Genomic DNA, 24,588 nt, shown 5'->3' with positions numbered 1-24,588 from the left:
CTTCTCCAATTTATTTTTGGGACATGGAAAAAAGTTTCCCTGTTCATCAGAGAGGGGGAATTTTCAGATTGTACAAAACACTTGAATAGTCATCTTAATTTTTTATTTGATAACCTTCACATTACATGCTTCATACACTGTGCCAAACACCTAGCTAGCAAGCTAGCCTTCACCTAATTCCTAGATAAGCTGCCCCAAGCTTATATTTGGCTAACTTCATGCATGGCATAGCATTCAAGAAAAGTTTGGTTTTATAAGAGCAGTGTAAAGTTTGAAAAGAAATGATGCGTTACTGTCATTCACGGTGTCCACTGTGTGGCTGCTGCTGTCAGCTCTTCTTTTTTACACCCTCTGTCTGTCTCAGCACCTTTCTCTCACTCTCTCTCTCGCTCTCTCTCTCGCTCTCTCTCTCTCTCTCTCTCTCTCTCTGACACTCGCTCACACAGAAACTGTCCCTTGACCCTTGTGCAACAAGGTAATACCCTCCCCTCTCCCTCCTGTCTTGAGAGAGTGTTTTTACGGCAGCACGGCTCATGTTTGCCAATGAGCCACTGTAGCTAGCTACCCAGCCGTACGCCACAGAGACTCCCTGACAATACACTGGAGGAGACAGAGAGAGAGAGAGAGAGAGAGAGAGAAAGAGAGAGAGAGAGAGAGAGCGCTCTAACACACAAATACACTCTTCCATACTAATATGCAGTCAAACACGGACTCCAGTGAAAACATGCACACAAATACTTAACACATCTTTAATTGCTAATTGCATGACAGCAGTCGCTACAATCATGGATGTACAGTACTGCATGTAATGTAAGTAAGTGATTTATTTATTTTACACACTGAAACAAAAAGGCATGTGTGTTATGCATTAGTTGAGCTATGCACTGCTGCTGCTAGATTTGCACACATTGCTCTGATCAAGTATTTACTGCCTATTCTTTGGAGAGGATGAGTAGTAAATTGCTTCTGGTATTAAGGTGACAGTGTCTCTGTTTGATCTTTGGAGGACTATTCTCTATCTCCTCTGTCTTTCTTTTTTTTCTCTTTTCAGACAAACATTGGGGTGGGTCTTATAATGTCCCCCCCCACACACACACACACACACACACACACACACACATACTCAGTCCCTCTTTTTTTATTTATTAGCATCCAGTGTGTGCCCCTCCCCGAATATGCAATGAAGCTGTGGGGTCACTGGTTCCTACTCATTTTCATATTCTGGTGTACAGAGGCAGAGAGGGAGAGGGAGGGACAGAGAGAGAGAAGGCCAAAGAAGGGAGTTGCTCCTCTCTCTGTCTTCTTTTCCCTCTCAGCAAAGACTCAGTTGCTTTCTGTCCCTGCCAGGCAGGAAGACGGTGAGAGAAAAGAAAATGGCTTCCCTTCACATTGGAGCCGGAGCTTATTGTCTATTTTCTTCTCACTTTCTCTCACCTTGTACGGCGTTGACATGATAACTAGCTTTAAAAGGGTTTCTTTAAGTGCTGTGTAGTGGATAGAGACTTCAAAGTAGTAAGAAACTTTGAAGTGTTAAATTTGAGAATGGAATTACCCGTGGATCTTAGGGTTCCCCCACCTGCCAGATCCCACTTTAACCCCTGGTCATGAGTAGGCTACAGTTAGTTGTCTGACCCTCAATGGTCATAACGATTACCAGCTTAAATTGCATTGAAATGCCTCAACCGTCTTATTTATTCATGTATGCACCTACTTGTGTTTCATTACCGCTGTTGTTTACTTGCATGGCCAGAGGTGGCAAATGATAAAGATCTCTAAAGAGAACGCAACCGCTCTCTACACACACACACACACACACACACACACACACACGCACACACACACACACACACACACACACACACACACACACACACACACACACACACACACACACACACACACACATCTCTTAGTTTATCTGCCCATCTCTAATTCTCTCTCTCTCTCTTTCTCTCGCTTTTGACTTTCTGTCCTCCATCTTCCCTTCCTACTCTGTTTCCTGCACCTTTCTCACATTTTCATTGCAATCTATCTAGCTCCTCTCTATTCTGTCCAGCTTGGGAGATCACAGAGGCAATAACCAGAGCTGTGAGAGGGTCAGTCTGTGTAACCTGTGCAGGCGTGTGTTTGTGTGTTTGTGTGTGCTGTAACTGTTGGTATGAAATGTGTCCTCCCATCAAACCAAGGCCAGCTGTGCAGACTTAAAGTGTAAGAATAGGAAAATGGTCTTGTCCTCCACATATATTTCATGTATATGAGGCGTTTGTAAGATTCATGGAGCACAAGGCCACAGCTGTGAAAGTCCATTCTTCATTCCATTCTTCCTTATTATTCCTTATAGACAAAAGCAAACTGCAGAAAAGCAGGTCTGAACAGGTTTAATTAATTTCAGGTTTAAAAAAATTAACTCAAGTCACCAAATAAAAACAACAGAGGGATTGAGAAAAATAGTCTTGAGGTTTATAAACACCTGTTAGCCAATGCCGGTCGCATTCTTTGTATTCATGCTTCATAGCAGCCTTGGATTCCACTTAAAGTATTAAATCAGTAATGGTATGTAGAATTGGTATTCGCTTGACTGTGGAAGGGGGTTTGGGGAAAAACAGGCGGAAATTGAAAATGAATGTGAAGTGCATGATAGTCTGCCTCTCTCCTATTGTTCAGGATTCTTTCGCCTGCCTCCCTTCCCATGTCACCATCTCTCTTCCTAGTCTCTCTTTTCTCCCCTCTGTCTCCCTCTCTCCAGAGGGATTTGACTCTAACTGGCCTTGGCGCCCGTAATGAAACCAAATCTATTTAAAGCCAAAAGCGATGCAAGTTTTAATTTCCTATTCCAGACTTAACCTTTTTGGCTGCGCTGCATTTTCACATCCACTTAATAACTTTTTACCCTCCACTCCTCCTCTCCCCCTCTTTTATTCTCCCCATCACTCTCACTCTCTGTCGCTTCCTCTCCTCTTCCCACCCCCACAACCCTCAACCCCTCATTGCTCTCAGTGGCGAGGCACAGGCTGCCTCTTCAAGGGCAATATCTGTCAAATGATTCCCCTGTGAAATTAAGACAGAGGCCATGAGAGTGGGGGATGCAAGAGGTGGAGGGTGAGGAGTAACAGGAAGAGCTGGGAGTGTGTGCATGTGAGGGGGTTATACAGTCAGGTGGAAGCCCTACTCTCTTGTTTTCTCTCTCCTCTCACCAAACTCAATCTCATCTGACGGGGGAAAAATGAAAGCAGTTTAAAGATAGATCTGACAAGAAGTCTCTTTGACGCCTTTTTCACAGTACATGTTGAAAAAAAAAGTGAAGATCCGGGAAATGAAAGGCTTGGGGAACAAGGAAAGGAGACAGAGAGGGAGATGCGACTCCTAAAAAATAGATTCTCTCTTGTCTTTTAATGACCATGGACTTGCGCTGTGTGAAGATGCCTTTTCTTGTCATGTTGTGTTTACACAAAATGGATGAATTGAAACAGATCATGTTAAGTGATTTACTACAAGCCTCATATAATGCCGTCAAAACCAAAATCCCATTATATATTTTTTGGATGCATGCAAAACAAATATGACAACAAACACATCTCCATATAAGCATATTAGAAGAATATTATAGTGATTTTCCTCCTTGTTCAGTATTTCTACTGTACATGTGATTTGTAGAAATAACTGTCCAGCTTGGTGTGAATCACATTATGAAACAATCAGCAATGTTGGCTGATCCTGAGCGCCCCCCCTCTTCTGTTGTTGTCTCTTCTGAGTTTGATCACATGCTCTTCTGTGCTCACCTCAAGCACAGCGCCATCTCCTGTCCAACTCTGCAGTTACATCCGGGGAACAATGGTCCTTTCTGACCACTAAAATCTACCTCTACACTTGACCACAGCAGCTCATGTGAAAACAGACCCTTTTCTCCCACTGTTCCCAAATAAACTTTTGACTTTTTTAAAAACCTGCTTTGCATTTATACACATAATGAATTGCTTACATCTAATTATTCAACATCTCAATTATCAGAGCTGATAGCCTCACGGCGCATCTCGAGAGCTCAAATTTACAGCCCTATTCCGTAAATGTCTAAAATGAAATTAACTTTTTACAAGGTGTCATCTGTGGCTTTTAAGTGGTGAAATTGAAGCCTCCCTCCCCTGCGCACGCACACACACACACACACACACACACACACACACACACACACACACACACACACACACACACACACACACACACGCACACCTCATAATGAGAAGCCATTATTAGGCCGTGATTGGAGCCAGGGTGCTGATATTAAAAGTGGCAGGAGAGGCAATATCACCTCAGTGTCTAATGCGCTACTAGATATGTCATATATTTTAAGACAGCTGCTCCGCTATTTATAATTAATAGCAATTTAGTCCCAGCAAAAATTGGAAGACAGCTAACAGAGGGATCTTGTTCTATTAAGTGCAGATTCAGAATCAATGTCAAAGTGACATTGTGCAGTTTTTGAGGGGGTGGTCCAGACTCTACAGGGCTTGTATAAACACTACAAAGCCCATATGGTGTTATGTGTGCTTGGTGCAGAAGACAATTTTCCTTTGATTCCGTATAAAAATAAGTGCAGTACAAACAAAAAAGAAATGAAGTTGGCCTCTAAAGACACATGAATAAAAATAATCAGTCTTTATTCTCATTCCTCACAGTCATAAATCACTCCTTCCCAAATGACAGCCTTATACACGGCGTATCAGTGTGGCAAATGGCTCTATCTTATAATAGCAATGTAGCACATAGCAATATTATCTGCTGTGGAGTATTGTAGTGCATGTGTCTCAGCGCTGTGCCCTGGAGCGCTAGCCAGATTACACTGGCCCAGCGACAGTCTTATAATAAGACTCGCCCATTAAATCATATCAGCACTGCTTTTTATAGGCCAACACCTCAGCAACGACACTATGAAACTGTCTATCACACAGAAGTGTGTGTGTGTGTGTGTGTGTGTGTGTGTGTGTGTGCGTGTGTGTGTGTGTGTGCGTGTGTGTGTGTGTGTGTGTGTGTGTGTGCGTGCGTGCGTGTGTGTGAGACAGAGAGAGAGAGAGGCAGAGATAGTGTGTGAGCGAAGGACATTGTCTGGGAGGAGACGCGTGTGTGTTTTACCAAACGTTGCTGGCGTTTGAGCTGCTCACCGCAGCATCTGACAGCGTTTCATCTTCTCCTGTTATTAGATCAGCCTTGCACCGCTGTCACCTCTCCTTTCCCTGTGCTTACATCCCACGTGCACACACACACACACGCCCTCGTGCGCACACAGCCAGGCGACCATTGGTTCACGAGCCATGCGAGGGCGTTCCGGTTGGTAAGCCGGGCTCTGTTCTGTCAAGCCGGGTAGGGGGAGGGCATCCAGGACGACTTTCCATCTCGAATCACAGTGTGAATATGCAAACTGGAAGGCTGACTGATTAGGTAGATGGTATTAAGATGCCTTCTTTAGATTTTATTTGATGCTTCAGCTGTCATGTGCCACAGTGCTTTTTTCTTCAGCATTATCACTGGGAATGGTTCACTTGGGGATGCCAAATGTTTCACAAAAAAACAACTCACAGATCACATCATGCAACAGGCTGAATTACTGACCAATTAAAATGCTTTTTTGCTGTCTAAGAGAGAAACTAAAACATGGCATGTCATCAAGCAACAACTCTGCAGCAAAAGCACGATTGTATCTGTGCAATAAAGTTTTGTATTTCTAAAAACCCAGTTGTTTCAGATTTCCTAAGGGCCAGGTGTGTGAATTTAATTTGTGTAATGAGTTATTATGAAAATATTGAATTTTCTAAGATTAAATAACCTTTATTGGAATCCGTGGATTGAGCACTAAAAAGAAATACAATGAAGCAGTGAAATGCCAGTGTTGTACAGCACATGTTTAGACCTTTTTTGGCGATTAACATGACACAACGAGATCAGGAGATTTCACTATCTGGTTTTGTATTGACAAATTTTCCCTTGTCACCTACTGTGCTGTAAGTACTTATCTGTCTTTAGTCACCACAGCTTCCCAAACAGACCTGTCATGTCACATCTGTCATCTCTGATGGATGACGTCCGTGTTTTAGCAAGGAAGAGTTACAGAACCGATCCCACAGAAGACACAGCAGAGCAGCTCAAATTCTTTTGGACAAAAGCAGATTGACATGTTTTTGTTCCTCGCACTTTATTCGCTACCCTCTGAGGGACGGTTTTCTGTTCAGTTGCATGTTTGACGTAGCTTGCACGATTGCGGCAGTGCAGAAGTGAAGTTAATTCAAAGGGTGTATGTGTGTGTTCCTTCTGTTTTTTCCTGACAGCTTTGTTATTTCTTTCCATATCCTGAACTATTTGATTTTCTTGTGTTGTCACTTTTCATGACATTGCTCCATGTCTCACTTTATTTCTTAAAAAATGTAATATCTGGATTCTTCTGCAAATTACTGTACAGCACTTGGCAATGGCAATGGAAAAGGCGTTTTTGGAAGTGTATTTTTTTTTTCCAAATCATATCTGAGCATAATCTTTAATTGCTGCCGAAATCACACATCAATATCTATCAGTCTTTTGAAGTCATGTGTGTTCCCCAAAACAATGAGTTGATGATACATTTCCCAAATCCAGCCAACAGAAACAAATGATCCACACAGTGGGATTTAATTGAAATGCGTAAATTGCATTGTTACTCACACTCATTTTCATGCAAATGAACCGCCACATACGTACAGTACGCTTTCCCTGCCATTTACAGCCACAGACCTGCACTACACATTAATACTGTGCATGCACAAATGTACAGACAAAATCAACTGATGGACAGGAAGAGACACAGAAACTCAAACATCAATCCTGATGCTGAAGCATGCTGCACATACAAAGTAATGTAGTATATACACGTAGATGAACAGAAGACTGGCTGACAGGCACACGCACACACACACACACACACACACACACACACACACACACACACACACCTCCCAAGGCCTTTCCACATCGTGGTTAATCCAAGCCGTCAGTCCGTGCTCCAGGCCTGGATGCTGCCGTTTGATTGTAATTGCAAAAACCGGAGGCGGACGAGAGAGAGCCAGGGATGTCAATAGATAGGTGGAGTGACGGAGGGATGGATTCCTCCTGCCTACCCACAGGTCCCTGCTCAGCACGCTGTGTGACTTTGTGTCAGCAGTTTGTCTTGTGCATAGCTAATGACGGCTCGACGGAGAAGTGGGCTAAAGTCTGCTGCTGCTTCTCTTGTTCGATCTCTCCGTCTGTCTATCCACTGGTCTTCAGCTGATTCCCCTGCAAATGAGATTTTGCCTGAGGTGGATAGATGGATGGTATTTGGAACAAGGCCTCTTTCTGCCTGTCCGTCTGTTTAAAAAAACCTCACAAGCCAGAAAGGACCCAGAGGTTTTTTCTCCCACTAACCTCCCCATTCTTCTCTCCTTGCCACTTTCTTTAGCCTCTTCTCCCTTCATTCATGTTTCTCTCTCTTCCTGCAGCACTGTCTGTCTTCTCATTTAAGATGGAGGCCAGAATAACTCACGTTGAATTGTTTTAATGAAGAAACAGGGGAAGTGGGAGGGAGGGAAGGGGAAGAGGGAAAAAGAAAGAGGAGAAGGCGATCGGGGAGGAAGAGGGAAGGGCAAGGGCATCCAGGCACACTGAGCAGCAAGAAAAAACAATAGACAGAGTGGGTTTAAAAACAAAAAACAAAACAAAAAACAACAGCTTCTCCAATTAAGAAGTTTTTTGTTTTTTTGTGTTTCTTTGGTCATGGACAGTCAGTCACGCTTGCTTTTGTTGAGTGTGTGATGAATTACACCCCTCCACTCCTTTTCCTCTGCCTTTGTTGTGGTGAAGCTCCAGCCGTTTGTACCTCCTACAATATCTTGCACTGTGAATTCTCCATGCCTGTTTACCAACCAGGGTTCTTTTGAACTAGCATAGAGAAATGGCTTTTTGAAAAGTCTCTTTGATGGTGAGCCCAATTTGTTTTCAGCGCTAAAAAGTTTGTTTGAACGATCTGAAATGTGGGCTGACGTTGACGCCGGGGCCTGTCCTGAGAGGGCTGCTGCCTCGCTGCATGACTCTTTCAGTGTGTGAGCGTGTGTGAGCGTGTGTGTGTGGGTGTGTAACCCAGCTTGTATAATTTGATTAACCTGAAATGAGAATCATATTGTCTATTTATTGTTCCATCAGCCCACTGTCTTCTATCATCTGTCTGTCTATTTGTCTGAGTAATTACAAATCCATTTAAACAGTGTGGAATAATGATGGGATATTTTAACCAATGTATTCATTTATATTTAGGGACACATTATTTTCTGCTGGAAGGTCAGAGATCAAGGTTAGCTCCAGATTGCATTGCCACCTTTTTTTACAGTGGATAGTAAGTAACACATGCACAGCAATTTGCTAGAAGCTGCCAACTGATGCCACAAGTTATTTCACATATGTATTCATCATAAATATTTGCATGTCAAAACATGTTACACAAAGGATGATACAAACAAGCAGAACAGAATACGACACAGAATATAAACATTAGATATAAATAGTAGATATGTAGCCTACTGTATGCATAAATGTATGTATCTATTATATATATATATATATATATATATATATATATATATATATATATATATATATATATATATAGGGCTGTCAATTGATTAAAAAATTTAATCTAATTAGTTACATACTCTGTGATTAATTAATCGAAATTAATCGCATACATAATTAACGGTGCCTGAACCGATACTTTTTAAGAAAGTAAAAAAAGAAAAGAAAAAAAAGGGTACTAAACAACAGTCGGTGACATTAAAGAACGGCTTGTTTATTGCTAAGGCCATATAGTCCAAATTAAATGATTTAATAATAATGTATAACAATAATAACTTATTTCACTAGTAAATTGCTGTTGAACGACAAAAACAACCACCAGATGGGAAAAGGACATTTACAATAACTTCAAATACACCACAAGGCTGTAGTTTATCGTTTCATTGAACGCACCGTCTGTGTTGTTTCTCCGACGGCAGCTGCAGATTGTTACATACCGGTGTTGGAATCCTCTACAGTAAAACACAGTCAAACTTTACACTGTTTAGCGTTAGCTGTCAGCATTTTAACCATGTTTAATCCAGCTACTAGCTAGCGGTAGGCTAACGTTAGCTGCTGTCGAGTATAGTGTTAACTAGCGTCACGTGCAGCGGTGTTTGTGTTGCCTGTATCGTCTTCAGAGCACCAGAGAGAAGTGCAGACATATCAGTGGCACCAGATTTCGGTAGCCAGGGTTGGCAGGAAGAAGATTTTTACAAGTAAATATTCCAATCAATGATCCAGGCAGCACATTCTCCCTCTTTCATTTTACAGTTAATGGTGGCTAGAACGGCTCCGGGTCAAACGTCAATATGGAATAGATTAATCTGCGTTATTTTTTCTCAGATTAATTAATCGAAATTAACGTATTATTTTGACAGCCCTAATTTTTTTAAAGTATGGTAGTTAAAAATAGAAATGAGGGAAAACAGAATTAGGAAGTAGCTCTTTGTCACTTGTAAACATAGCAAGTTATTTACAATAATTGTACTAGTTTTCACTTAATATCACTTAATCCTAAACAATAATTTGCCATGTGTTATAATTGTAAAGTAAAATTTCCTCCACACATTCCACACCATACTGTGTTTCAAGAGACACAGGGATCATCTGCTAGGTGCCTAGTAGTCCCATATGGGTCAGCATCCTTTGGGGTGATAATTACTGAACAAGTAGACCCATTTCAATTTAGGAGAAATTTTGTCAAACAGATTTTTTTTTTAATTCTCTAAAACTGCATGGGGAGTAAATTCCGTAACTCACATGATGTCGCCAGGTAATTTAAATACAATATGACAGAATTTCTAGTTTGACACAAAGAACATATGGTGGACAGAGGCTTCCTGGTTTTATGCATTCTCCAGTTGAACAACAGCATCAGAGTTAAGTGTTAATTTTACAGCACAGTAACTCTTAGGATACACAGATCACAACCAGATATCTCAGAATTCCACCAATTCTATTATTGATCAGCCGTGGGGGGCTGATGGATTACCGAGGTGGACGCACTGACAGGCAGCACGTCCAATGTGGAAAGAGTTTTGCATCGCACCGATCAAACCAGCCCCTCAAACCAGCCCCCCAGCCCCTCTCGTCTTCCCTCCCTTCTTTTGATCAGAGTCATTTTGACAGTGATGCATAAGTCTTTGCAGCACAGGGCTGGCTAGCTGGCAGGAAATGCCACAGATCCCCCGAGAGTATGGAGGGATGGGGGATTAAACAGAGAGAAACACCCCCTTAAAAAAGAGTAAAAGGGAATCAATGTTTCCTCCCTCCCTTTAAGGATGCTGCCACTCGTTTTCTATGGTCTTTTCTCTTCAAAAGAAGCTTTTCTGTTTGTGTTTAAACTCTGTTTTTGTCTCAGGTTAATCTGGTCTGCCCCTCACCTCCAATAGACTAAAGTCCTGTCGAGGTTAAATCGAACAAATCATCACTATCATCCCCTGTGCTGTCCTTGCCTCCCTCCCCATCCCCTCCTTCCAAGCTCTAACTTCCTTTCTTTATTTATTGCCACTTCTATCAAGGAGAAGTGAATGGCAAGTGTTTCATCTCTCCAAAGTGACAGTGGGCCTGAAACACCACAGAGCCAACTGGATTGGGTAGAACAAATACAAAGGCAAGAGGGAAAAGAAAGCAGCTGGGGAAACACAAAAGGATGGAGCTGCAGATGGGAACTAACCTTGCCTGGGTTTCTCTGATGTTCCTTTACACACACACACACACACACACACACATACACACATACACACACACCTCCACCACCGCACCCATTACTGTCAACCCCTTTTTCTCTGTCTCTTTCTCTCTCAAGTCATCCTTTTATTTGTCATGTTCAGAGGACAGAACCAAAGCATCTGAGGAATGGGAGGTTACAGCGTATTAAAAGAAATGTTGTTTCACAAAAATGGTCATCCCCCTTTCAGCAGGAAATACAGAGGCTATGCAGCTACTGCACTTCAAAGCTGCCCAGAAAACTTCCCATAAAACGACTTTGATTGTCTGCATCTAAAAGGGACAAGCAGGGGGATTTTCCCACTGGTGTCTTAGCACAGTCTTTCTTACATTGTTCTAGGTTGTTGAGCTTTCTTGCTATACAAATGGAATAGAGTATGAACTTACTAGCTCTCATAGAATAATTGCAGGCATGCAAAGAACATGTTAGTCCACAATCATGTTTTTTTTTTTATTTTTTGTAATATTCCATTTATTTGCATTTTCAAATTAAACAAACAAACAAACAAACAGGGCTCAGATGCAGCTATTGCCAGTTGTTACAGTCATACTTAGTACAGCGGTAGGAGGAAAGGTTGTTGATACAGGAACACAATTAGTTTACTGTATTTTAGCTTTTTCAAAATGAGTTAGGAATGGGTTCCAAGAACGGGAAAACGTGTCCCTTTGACTAGTGCGGAGTCTTTCCATTTGTATTATGGATAGCATATCGGTGATCCATACTTGAAAGGAGGGAGGAGAGGGAGACTTCCATTTCTTTAATATCAGTCTCTTGGCAACTATCAGTCCCAGTTCCAATGGCTGCCGCATTATAATTGGAATTGCCCTTGTTGTTTGTGAGCAGCCAAAAATAGCAAGTCCAGGCTCGGGCTGAAGGGGCCTCTGATATGCTTTGGAGTACCAGTCAAATATTTTGGACCAAAAGTTTACCAATGAGGAGCAGGACCAAAAAGCATGGGACAGTGTACCTTCTGACATAGTACATCTGTCACACACTGGGGAAACTGAGGGATATATATTCTATGTAATCTGACTTTGGAATAGTGTAAGCGATGGACAATCTTAAATTGAATTAATTGGTGTCTGCTGTTTATAGAGCAGGAATGAATATTAGACAAACAGGTGTTCCACATGGATTCAGATAGTTCCACACCCAACTCTTCTCTCCAAGTATCCCTAGTTTTCACAATCATGTTTGTTGATAGGAAATCCACAATTTTGGAAAGAAAGTGGAAGGTGAAGAAAAAATGTCTACATTTACAACACAAATCTGATACCTTCGGCAAAATCACAGACAGAATTGCTGGCATGAAAATCAAATTCATTATTGACATTAGTGATCTTGAACCCTTGAATCTCGCTTACAAAGCACCAACACTGAAGAGGATGTCATTATTCATGTTTTTTAAAGGGCGAGCAATTAACATTCGATAACATTTGAGAATGAATGGCTTCCTGGAATGAAACCCGTCTTTCATGTATCGGTTTTTATGCCATTAAAAGTCCTATACTGACCCATTTTGATGAAAAATATCACATAGAAATAATGTGTTGGAAGCAAATAGACAGAGGAAGCCGGCATGTGCAAATTAGCGAGAAGAAGGGGCAGCGGAGAGGAGGAGAACAGGAAGCAATAGAGGGAACCAGAGAGAAGTTAGACTGTTTGTTTGGACGTGTTAGTTTGAAGTGAAGAGGCTGCAGTCGGGTGGACTGTCTCCCTGATGCACACATACACACACATACATCTATTCCAACCCCACACACAACCTCTCCTCCCTCGCTCCTCCAATGGCCCTGTCGGTGTGCCAGGGCGGGTGATTACCGACGCTCTCCCCCAATTATGGGCTGATTATTCCGCCGCGCTCTAATTGACTGGGGAGATATGCAAATGGCTGTCATTTGGGATGATAAAGGATGCGGGTGCTGGATGCCCCCTGCATTATTTAGCCTCGGCTGTACGCAGCGTGAAGGATGTGGCATGCGCTTTAATTGCTGAGGAGAGAGAGGTTAAGCTGAACGAGCAGCTGAATTAGAAATGAGGAATTTGTGCCCTTTATTTATTTTGCGCCTCTCCTTCCATCTCTCTCTCTCTCTCTCGCTCTCTCACTTACACACAAATATATATACACGCTCTCGCACACTATGTCATGCGTCATTTTTTCAGTTCTCTCTTGGGTGAGTGGAAAGGTAAAGGGGGGTGGGTGGATGGCAGGATGTCATGCTGGAATGCCATAAATAAAAACATTAGTGGAACCAATACGTGCAGAACAAATAGGGTGTGTGTGTGTGTGTGTGTGTGTGTGTGTGTGTGTGTGTGTGTGTGTGTGTGTGTGTGTGTTGGTGTAAGGGGAGGCGGTGAGTGGACGGCTTGTGCATTCAAAACTAAAGTGTGAGGAACCCTTGCGGGCTAATGGGAAAAAAAAAGTTTCAACTGCTCAAACAATAAGCAGGCTTTGCCTGTCTCCTCTGCCTCTGTATAGCTTCTGTTTGAAATGAAAGCAAATTTAAATACATACTTTTAGGCGGAATACCAATGACCTAACTCATCTGTGTGAAAGGTTGGACTTGTGGGTGGATAGAGATGGAGCGTGTTCATCTTCAACTTCAACACCTGGGCACACAAAGATGGTCGACCTCCATGTTTATTTTTTAGCCACTTAAAGAATGTTGTTGGTTGTTTGAGACACTTTGCCGTCATTGTTGTTGGTGCAAAAAACTGTGTGTGTGTGGGGGGGGGTTAAGTACTTCTAGCTGCTACAGCTTGGCATATTACCAGGGGGAATCGGAGTGAAACTCAAAACTAATCCCTCCGGTTTGGAGACAAGCAGCGCCAGATTTGGGCGTCTTTAACAGCTTAGGGGTAATAGGGCCTCAAATGTCCCTTTCAATGTGGCCCGCCCAATATCTCCACATTATGAGAGGCTTAAGAGCCGGGGCAGTTATCACTCAGTGAGCCCCCTATCTTACAACAAGCAATAATTGTTAATGCGTTGGAGTCACTGTTAGCATTATCACCAGATTTGGGGAATCTATTGGAATCCTGAGTCAAGTGTCCACACGACTGTTTGACCCTCACACCTTGCTCCAGGACCGCTCTGAGGTATTTTTCCACTCAGTGCTGGGGGTGGAAAAACAGAGAGCGCTTTCTTTTTCTCTTATCGAGATGCCGCGGTATTATCAAGAGATTGTCTGGGCTTTGTGAAGTGTGCAGAAGGCAGAATTGAAAAGAAAAAGCACAATTGCTTTTCAGTGCTTTCAGTGTGGCTCTCCTCTGCACAACTTTGGGAAGCCTTGAACAGTTTGTTCTTAGGCTGCTTTTGTTCCAGATAACAAAAACAGAGACAGAGTAAAGAGACTGTCTTCGACAACATAGCCTTCCAAATAGTGCGGAGTGTTTTTCAAATCACAAAATAGTTCATCTGTAATCATGAGCCGCTGTTTGTGGGTTGTGTTTTGTTCAAACCAGCATTTTGCTCACTAATATAGTGTTTCCGATGAACACTGTCTACATGCAATTATTTCTGTGCGCTGTATACAGCAACTGTTCCTTTTTATGCTTACACCATGTCTACACAGGAGATGTAGCATGAGCAGCACATTAGCAGAGCAGCAGCAGTAGATACAGTACATTATGGAAGTAGCAACACAAGCATTAGAGGTTTCATTCCTGTTCAGACCACCTACAGTAAAAATGTGTACTCCTAAAGCAGAGTAAAGGCCTCTGTTCTTAAAACAAAGGGCGCCTTGGATTGGCCAGGAATGTGAAAATAAGGTTTGAACTTCTATCTCAAACTCAAATCATCACACAAACGCCTTCCATGTCTTTGGTGTGTACAAGTGCAACACTATGCATGCCTTTGATGAGAGACTGCCTAAAAGTGCACGCCATTATCCCCATTTGTACGATTAATTTGCATTTATTGCAACTGCAGGGTCACTATGTTCCATCTCTTGAGTTGGTTCTAGGAGAAGAAAATAGTGTGCCACCTGTGGCAGTCTTGACTAAACTGAAGTGAGAGTCAATTGGAAACTTTAGGCGTTTGGGAAGGGAACATTCAGCCTCCAAGCTCATGGCACAACACAGACATTCATGGGTTGCCATGCTAGCATAATTGAGTGCCTGCTGGGTGCTAGCCTAAAGCCCACATGGGTTTTTGGCGAGCCTGAGGCATGCCAAACATCTCCCCTATTTTGCAAAGAGTGCCCTTGCCTGTATTTGGAGTCTCTCTGAGTGAAATCCTCAGTGAGGAGAGGAGGCACAAGGCACAGACCCTCAGGAGGTGGCAGAGACTCTGCATGAGAACTCTTATCTCCACACACACGGGCTCATACATATACATATCCCAGTTTGCGCACAAACACACACATTATCTAGCAAGACATACCCCGTTAAGGCATGTTCGCACGCTCCTACATAGAATTATTAAAGCAGTGCAGTACTGCGCATTAGCAAGCACATTTTGATCATCATTTCATACTGTTGCACTTAAATCGTCATAATTTCTATCAGTTCTCATCATCATCACCAATTATCATCATAATTCCAGCCTTGGTAGACATTTCAGCTGATTGACATCAAAAAAAGAAATTATGGTGTGGGTGTTGTGTTAAATCTCCCTCCACTAAGTCCTTCTCTCTTTCTCAGTTCTCTTCTTTCTGTACTTAATAGCACTTAGTGAAGGGAATTACAGTTAGTGCTCTACATGGGGCATTGCATTAAAACCCTCTTTCACACACACACACACACACACACACCCACACACACACACACACACACACACACACACTCACAAGCGCGCGCACACACACACACACACCTTCAGCAGTCCATTTGGATTCATTTGCATGGCATTTCATTTGGATTTTGCCTTAATCGACGGTTAGAGGGGAGGATAAAAAACATCTTTGTGTAATAGCATTTCCTCTTAGTCTCCAGTGCACCATAAAGATAGAAAACACAGCGGCCGGAGCCGATAAATGAATGCAGTGCTGCCATGAGCAGACCTGTCCCTCAGGCCTACAAACGATAGCTGTTTGAGTTAATTACAGTTTACATCATCATATTTACCCAGAGAACAGAAACAGAGATTAAAATCCCCTCTGAGCCCACTGAGGTGTTATTTCTGTATATACTGTACCACAGTGAAGTGGAGTATAATTGTCGCTATGTGTAACATTATAATGAATTTTACTCTTGACCTGTGAAAACACAGTTCCTATATGGACACATCGATATACACATTGGTAAAAACAGTGTACATAGAAAAATAGCATTAAAGCATAGTCCACAAGTCCTACATTGAAAGAGTTTTTGATCGTTGTAATCACTGCTCCTCTATATACTGGCCATGAAGACATCCCTTCGTACCACAATTCCAATGTAAGACAAATAATATATATATATATATATATATATATATATATATATATATATATATATATATATATATGGACCGTGCCCATACATTTGTATATATTCATACATCACATGCATTATAGATTTTGGTACGGCATGCCGTCTACACAGACTCATGACCTTACCTGCTGCTCTGCCAGCTAATTTGAGCTTAGGTGGGGTCTAGTGTCCCGCAGGAGGTGTGGCAGATGGGAGGAGGGCATGGTAGCTCCAGGGGGAGTAGCAGCTAAAATACCAACCTCCTACAGAGCAGATAGGCAGCCTTGGATAAGAAAGGAGAGCGAATGGTGGGAGACAGTCAACCTTCCCTATTCCATCCATTTTGCAATGAGACTGCAGGATGTTCAAGTTTCAGATAATTCCTCTTAGCTTGGAGTAGCGTGCCATGTATACTGAGCAGCATGAAATCACCCATTAACATATCAATTCTGCATATAGATATGTATCTATAAATCACTAACCGTAAACTCTTATTTTTATTTTATATTATATTATTTATATTATTTATAAAAAACAAAAGCTAGCCTAGCCATGTAGATATTTTGGCTATATTTGCCCAGGCTTTGAGATATCTGTCTCTGTGATTTCTGTAGCCAGAAAATTCATCTGTGGTGCCCACAGCATTGAAAAATTGACATTTTAAAAATTCAACAGCAAAATGGATTGTCCAGAAATAGTCTCCCTGAAAACTGTGTTGACAGCTGTTCTGTGAATATCCAGGGTAATAATGGGAACACTGTTTTAAAAGATTTTGCTGTAGTTTTGAATTTTTTAAATGTCTTTTTTTTTGTCAATGAGGTGAGTACAATAAACACTCTCCACTCACCTTTATCTAAGGGCAGAAAGACAGATATCTCATGCTTTGGACAAATAAAACCAACTGAGGTAATGTAACTATTTGTTGTTGGAATTGTTTTTGTTATTTTATAGTAAAAAGTATACCATTTTCCATGCACTGGTATGAACATGGTAATGTTACAATATAAGGGAGCTACTACCAATTCTGTTTTCCTCTGGCAGAGGAGGTTGGTGTTGTCAGCTATGGTAATCAAATAAATGAAACCTATCAATCAAATGTCTAGGTGAATAAACGCGGTCAAGTTGTAATATCTGGAATGCAAAGTCTGTTTTTTTGGTTCTGTGCAGTTTCAAGCCATAAGGAAGGTTGTTTTTAATTGAGACCACTCACAGTGCTCAGTTGCTGTGTTTGAGTTTGTGTCTCAGGCTCTAGTTAGCTGGCTAGCCAACTGGTGCAGAGCCCTCAGCCTCTGACTGGGGCAGTAAGAGAGAGACAAAAAATAGATACTTAATGTGAGAGAGAGACTGTGTGTGTAAGAGAAAGAGAGAGTAAAGTAGCTAGTTTCTCTAGTCGCTCGCCTTTCCTGTAGCACACAGGAAGCTACAGCCATTGGCTCCTCCCTGTCTAGACAGAGAACCACTTTCGCACGCATCTCTCATACACACTCACACACACACACACACACACACACACACACACACACACACACTTGGTGCCTTCTACCATAGCAACTTTGATTAATTCCCAGTGTGCGGTGAGAGGAGACAACATCAGCACCATGGTCAGGGGAAAAAGGCCCGCAGTCTGCTGGATGTGAAAGCTCCCTGCTTCACACTGATGCCTTATTGCCTTATACGTCTTATATGTGTGTGTGTGTGTGTGTGTGTGTGTGTGTGTGTGTGTGTGTGTGTGTGTGTGTGTGTGTGTGTGTGTGTGTGTGTGTGTGTGTGTGTGTGTGTGTGCGTGCGTGCGTGCGTGCTTGCGTGTGTAGGTGGGTCTCTGAGAGGGAGAGCAGGTCAGTAGTATGAGTGAGGGACGGAATGGGACGTGTGTGTGTGTGTGTGTGTGTGTGTGGCTTCATCTGTCCCCTCGGCCGCATCAGTGCTCAAGCATGTCTTGCTGTGACAGCCCAGCAGCCTGTGTGCCTGTCACACACAGACACACAAACAGAGGCACACTAAACGAGAGAGTGCAGGCAGGCGCCAACACCAGAGAGGTGAAGGGTCACGAGCGACTGCCTTCCCAATGTTGTGTGAAATGTGTAGATGGCAGTCTCGGCCCATTATGTGCGTATATGCGACTGTATGTGTGTCTGTCTTGAGGCGGGCGGGGGGCATCTCAAAGTAACTGGTTATTATCACCTCAATATTTTTCTTATTATGACAATTACATGCTCCAGGAGCGAATTAAGCGATACAGGACGCCAAGCGGGAGTGGTTGACAGCTATTTGGAGACTCAATGCACAGAGCAATTTGCAGCCCCGAGCCAAACAAATTGGATTTGGGCCACTTTGGATTGGGGCCCCAGATTGTTGGGCGTTTGGATCCCACAACTGCATGCCTGCCTGGCTGGTTAGCTGGCTGGCTGGCTTCGATTCTGTAAACATGACGATGTAGCAGACAGTTAGCAAGGTAACACAATGCTCCATGGCCCTTGACAAGGATTAAGTGTACATGTAGAGGAAGGTGTATGTGTTGATAAATGCATTATACTGTTGGTGCATTGTGAAATGACTTTTTCCATGGTAGTGTTTCAGCAACCATAAGTTATAACTAAGTTTATGGGGTATTTTCAATTGACATTTTTATAGTGTACGGGTGTTAAGCTTTCCCACCCTTTCATGTTATTATAGTGCTGCTACTTTTTTGGTCTTGGGCCACACAGCTGTGCTCAAGTGTGTGTATAATCCAAATGGGCCTAACAGCCTCTAAACAAATTACTGGTACACCTAAACCTGCCACTAGAAAAGCTGGCAACAGCACCCAATTAGGTGAAATGCAATTATTCCCATCCATTCACACAATTAGCCTGTGGGTTAACAACCTAGCTGTACATCAGGCCTAGCTGTTGGTGTTTTGGAAAAACCATCGCCATGGTTACACCCACTCTCATGGTAACCCCACTGTGTGAAATGGCATGCACCTGGGGCAGCAGGTAGGTTGCAAATAACATTACACCCTGTTGGTTGAGGCAGCGCATTACATCACTCAACTCAGAATACTGGATGACTTGAACGGCTGAGACAGGAAGGGGTACCAAGGATGAGGGAGAGAGAGAGGAAAGCGAGTGCCTCATGTGCTCAGTCGAGCGATGGTAGATAATGCCAGGCGACAGACTGGCAGGCTGGCAGAGCGGATGGGCACTCACAGCGGCATGATGGAAAACAAAGGCTTTGTGTGTCACCACCGAGATCGCATTAACCAAAATAAGCAGCCGTGGACCAACTGCCACACTGACTTGGTTGTCTGTTCCACAGGCTACGCCACGCATGGTAGAGAGACATGGAGGACGTCTGTCTCACTTTTTATATAAAATAACATGGTGCTAGGAGTAATGAGAAAAAGTACAGTGTCTGCCACTGTTGACATTGAATTGACTGTGTGACAGAGCTGCATAAATTCAAAACAAATGCCATATTTGTGGTCACAGCCAATGCATTCAAGACATGCAGGGTTTGGCAGCCAGTCTCCCAAACATTTTGCCAATATTCATTATCTTTTAATTTGAATACTAGCTGTCTGTTCAGACGTGGTGAGGCTGCTTTCAATGTAGCTTTTACAGTCTGACACTTCCAGCAACATCTTACCACATTACACCAGCATCCTAATTTCTGCTTAGATATCTGAAAAAATGATCAATACATACTAGTGTTGAGTCTGATCAAAAATGCAGAATTGTGTATCTATTAAATAACATCTTCCTAATGTTCACCAGTAGAATCACATTATAATAACATTACAACAAGCATGCAAAAAGTGAATCTGAACGACAGCATTCCCTGTATACTGTATATATGTAGGGATCAACCATGGGAGATATCAGGGAGACACACAGACACATATCGTTCTGTGGTGACAGTAATGGTTGCACAGGACACCTGATAAAGCAGGTAGGATCAGCTGGCATACACCGGCAACTCATCCCCTTCCTCCCCAAGCGGGCACCAGCCAGGAAACCGGTCACTCACAGGTGACCTCCCCCATGTTCAGCTACAGCTGGGGCACAGCCGCTAGTCTGTGAAGGTGTGTGTTTGTCCAAATGTGTGTGATGTTTAGTTAGAGGGCAGCGATCACATTGTCTCACATCACATCACTCTGGTCTGATCATCTGGTCTTCTCTCTACTTCTACCACTGTCTCTCTTCCATCTATCACTGTTGTTTTACTGCTTCCTGCGCTCCACACTTTTCTACAGTCTTCAGTATTCTGTCAGCAGTATTGGTGGGGATTCCCTGGAATCCATTCAGGAGGCGGACTACCTACTAAGCACACACAAGCACACACACACACACACACACACACACACACACACACACACACACACACACACACACACACAGTTCTCTGCTCACCACAGGGAATGAAATCTGTAATATGAACTCACCTTTGGTCTGAATGAAAGCCCATTACAAATTATTTTCACCATAGCAGCGTGTACAGTAGTGGCTTCTTATGTGGGAAATGTTTTTGCTCCTCTGCCATATTAACCACTGTCACCATGACTGCAGGAACCTTATCTCAGTGATTACAGTAGGTCACGGAAAAGTGAAATACTGTTCGTGTACATGCAGAGTAAACTTTTAACCTTTTAACCTGCAGTGCCTTACGAAAGCATTGGAAATACGGTGCGTCTTTGCATCATATGTTTCAATTCTTTTTTGTTTTTCAAGAGGTTTTTTTCAGATTATACGACTTCATTTCAGCCAAACAATCCCATTTCAACTGTGCTGAAATAGTTGCAATAGCACTGATTTATCATGACATTATATTTACCAGGAGAATTTTGTCTTTGCTTGAGCTCATGTTTAAATTTGCCACCTGATGCATGTCACTTCTCATCAAATGCTTGGATGAGCTTCAGACATACTCACTGCAAGTCCTTTCTTCTGTTCCAGGATCTGTCCGGCTCAATTGATGACCTCCCCACTGGGACGGAGGCTGGTCTGGGCTCAGCCGTCAGCGGCGGTGGCGGCGGCTCCTCCAGCAGCAGCAGCAGCAGTAGCCAAGGGGAGCAGGGAGGGGCCAGCAACCAGGGACAGTCCCCCTTCTCCCCTCACGCCTCCCCCCACCTCCCCAACCAGAGGAGCGGGCCCTCTCCCTCCCCTGTGGTCTCACCCGCAGGTTCCACTCAGTCCCAGCAGTCGCGATCAGGCTCTGGACCCATCTCTCCTGCCAGCGGACCCTCAGCCAACACCACCGCGCCAGGTAAGGATGCCATTAGAGCCTCTAAAAGTATGTGCGCATGAATCTTGATAATCAGATTTAATTCTGATGGAAGGTGCAACTTGTAGCATGATAACTTTATGGATATGTCTCCAAAAACAAACAAAACTATAACTGAAGAATTGCCGTCGGAACCAGACTGACCAGACAGCATTATACAGTACATCTTGTAACACCGTGTTGGATTCCCTGGAAAATTAGCAAAATTGCTTTACAGCTTAAAGGGGAAATTGCTCTGTGCCACCAAACAAGAGGCTGCTGTTCGAAAGCGAATGAGAAAACAATCACAAACATCCCCCAGTCAGCGATGTCAACTGAAGTGTATTGCCTTTGACAGATGATGAAAAGTTGCTGTTCTGACATCACTGATGGCCAGAAGTTTCCTTTTCCAGCCCCATGTGATTCAGTTTTAATGTGCTCTTTGAAAATGATACTTGGAGCAGCTTGACGGCAGTACCATTAGTAAACTTGTTGCTGCTGTAAGCATATCACAGTTATCCCACCTACATTTCTGCTTGACCTTTCCATATATGTTGCTATTTAAAGACCTAAGCCTGATTTCATTTGTTTTTAAATATGTGCATTTAAAGAGGATTTTAAAAAGGTCATGTAGAAAACTGACCCTGATGCAGAATTTGTACACATTTCCACAAATAACAACATGCCAACATTTAAATGTAGTGTGTTTTGCATTGCTAGAGTAGATTGCAAGCATGAAGCTTTCACACCTTTCTGTCACCAAACAAATAATTCAGCTCAGAAAAAATCCGGGTTACAGGAGGAAAACTGTGTTTCTTTGCCTTAATCAAAGTCTTAATTTTTATATGGTTACCCATAATAATATTGTCAATGTAAATCTACACACAAAGCTTTGCTTGAGTTTGAGCATGGTTGACCTTTATTTTAGAGCAGTCCAGATGACCCATAGGTGACAACATCCTGGTTTAATAGCATCTCTTTTTTCTCATCTCCAATTCACCGTGTAATCCATCCAGATCAATTTTCATTCTGCCAGTTTGGACAGAGGATGAAGCTGAGTGCACACTGCAGCAGAAGACCAAATAATATCAATACAGCATGTCTAGACTTCAATATCTCTGGTCCATTTGAAATCCTTATTCAGACCGCTGAAGAATATTACGGCTTAGTGCAGAGCTCTTCATGGAATATGTCTCATTCATTTTCCTCACAAAGTTTTTGTGCATGGCATAGTAGGGATTTGTTAAGTCTTTGATCACGGTGTTGTAGAAACACGTCCCTACATTGCAGTGGAATTTTGATAAAGTCCATCTCCCCCGTGGATCGCACAAGTATTTCTAACATTTACGTCCAGACAATATTTCCTCTACACTCTTGAGTGTTAATGAATTGAGACTGACTGGTAGTGAACGACCTCCCATCTGATTTGTAGCCTTATCTAAGATATGGCAGGCCAAACAAGACACCAACAGGATTATCAGACAATGCACAGTGTGTCTGTCTGTCTCCTGAGGCCATAGCAGAGCACATAACCATTTAGATAAACACTGAGAATTATAAAGTGTGGATTTGATTTGCCTCAGACAGGTATGTGAATGTGTGTGTGCACGTGTGTGTGTGTGTGTGTGTGTGTGTGTGTGCGTATGCGTGTACACGCTGTTCCTCCCCGTCATCCCACCTTCTCTCTGCGTGGCTGACCGGCGTATCAGCATGTCTCAGACCTGTCAGTCACTCTGACGAGGCGGGGCAAAATGTCTTGAGTGCGATCCTGACGCCAGCTCCTCCAATCCTCGCAGCCGCCGCTTACCAGAGTGATTGACGCTAATGAAAAACTGGGACAGTGGTTTTCTAGGTGCTCGTGCCAAGAATCATGACGAGAATCCGGAATGAGGCGGCAAAGACGGGAAGCGAAACCGATTGCTGGGACGTGATTAATAAGAAAATATTTAAAAATATTCCCCATGCCAAATAAATGGTGATAAAGCGTGGAGCAGTGAGTAACATCTGGCATGTTTTAGCGGCTGTACTACAATCATTTTGAATTAGATCAAGGAGCAGCCAGCCCAAGAGAGACATAGGAGAACTAATGTGGTTAGCACACATCTGATTACTAACGCTCCACTTTCTACCACTTCATCACAAGTTAGGACACTTTGGTTAATGTTGTCGTTTTAGTTTGGTAGTCAGTGGGGAGAGGAGGGGGCAAAAGAGCTAGCAAGTAACATTTGTGTATTTATGTGTGTGTTGTTTCTGAGGTTTGTATCTGCAGTACTCCCACTTCTGTTACTTCTGTTACTTCAAAAGTGTCCTCTAAATAAACTAAATCAGACAAACATTAATGAGCTAATTAATTAGTGTGAAAAAACAAAACAACTGTTTTTGTCTGCAGTAGTTTGAGCTCCAGTCAAGAAAAAGTCAAAACACAACATATCTTGTGGCTGCATTGCATTCTGGTCCATTAAGGCTACTGTAAGTGGAGAAATTGGAATTGCAGGTTCTTCTATAATGGATCCTACCCCTCCACTGATGTCAAAATCTGTTGTTAACATTGATGATTTAGGTTGTTTTTCTCCTATTAAACTCCATTATAGCTTTGTTCTAAATGTCACCATACGATTGTCATATTAGGATTTTTGGGGCAAGAAAATCTGTAGTTACGAAATTCTTTAAGTGTGATAGTGTGGATCTCTCCTTTAAATACAAACAAAAATCAGCATTTGTGGTACCAAAGTGTGTGTTACAGAGTGTGTGTCCACCTGCATATGTTAGCAGACTTTGCACGCATGTCTACCATGTTTAATTATGCAAAAAGTGGTTTAGAGGAAAAGGGATATTAATAAAGAAATGACTGTAAGTAAAGGAGTGTCATCCCAAGCTTTGTAGAACCAGTAATTGTGTATAAGCCTGTGTGTATATATATATATGTGTGTGTTAGTCTGTCACTGGTCAGCCTCACTCAGTGCAGTGACGCGACCTGTCACACGGCTGAGCACTCACGGGACACACGTTACCCTTGACAGCGGTCAGAGGAGAGCAATTTCATCATGTCATCCTTTCACCTGGCTGTCAAACACACACACACACACACACATGCACGCGCACACAGGAGGCATACA

The 24,588-nt window shown here is 42.7% G+C and overlaps 1 protein-coding gene across 4 annotated transcripts in view; it reads left to right on the top strand.

Annotated features, from left to right (window-relative positions):
• The window catches only part of LOC116035622 (AT-rich interactive domain-containing protein 1B-like), a 168,870-nt gene that overhangs the window by 93,902 nt on the left and 50,380 nt on the right, over positions 1-24,588 (top strand). For all 4 annotated transcript variants that reach the window (XM_031278808.2, XM_031278809.2, XM_031278807.2 and 1 more), the window contains exon 5: positions 21,166-21,475. In XM_031278808.2, coding sequence (XP_031134668.1) covers positions 21,166-21,475 — 310 coding nt within the window. The remainder of the gene's footprint in view (positions 1-21,165; positions 21,476-24,588) is intronic.

Source organism: Sander lucioperca, chromosome 18 (assembly GCF_008315115.2).
Source record: "Sander lucioperca isolate FBNREF2018 chromosome 18, SLUC_FBN_1.2, whole genome shotgun sequence".
Taxonomy (NCBI): Eukaryota; Metazoa; Chordata; class Actinopteri; order Perciformes; family Percidae; genus Sander; species Sander lucioperca.
The sequence above is the reverse complement of the archived record's forward strand: the minus strand, read 5'-3'. Positions and strand labels throughout refer to the sequence as shown.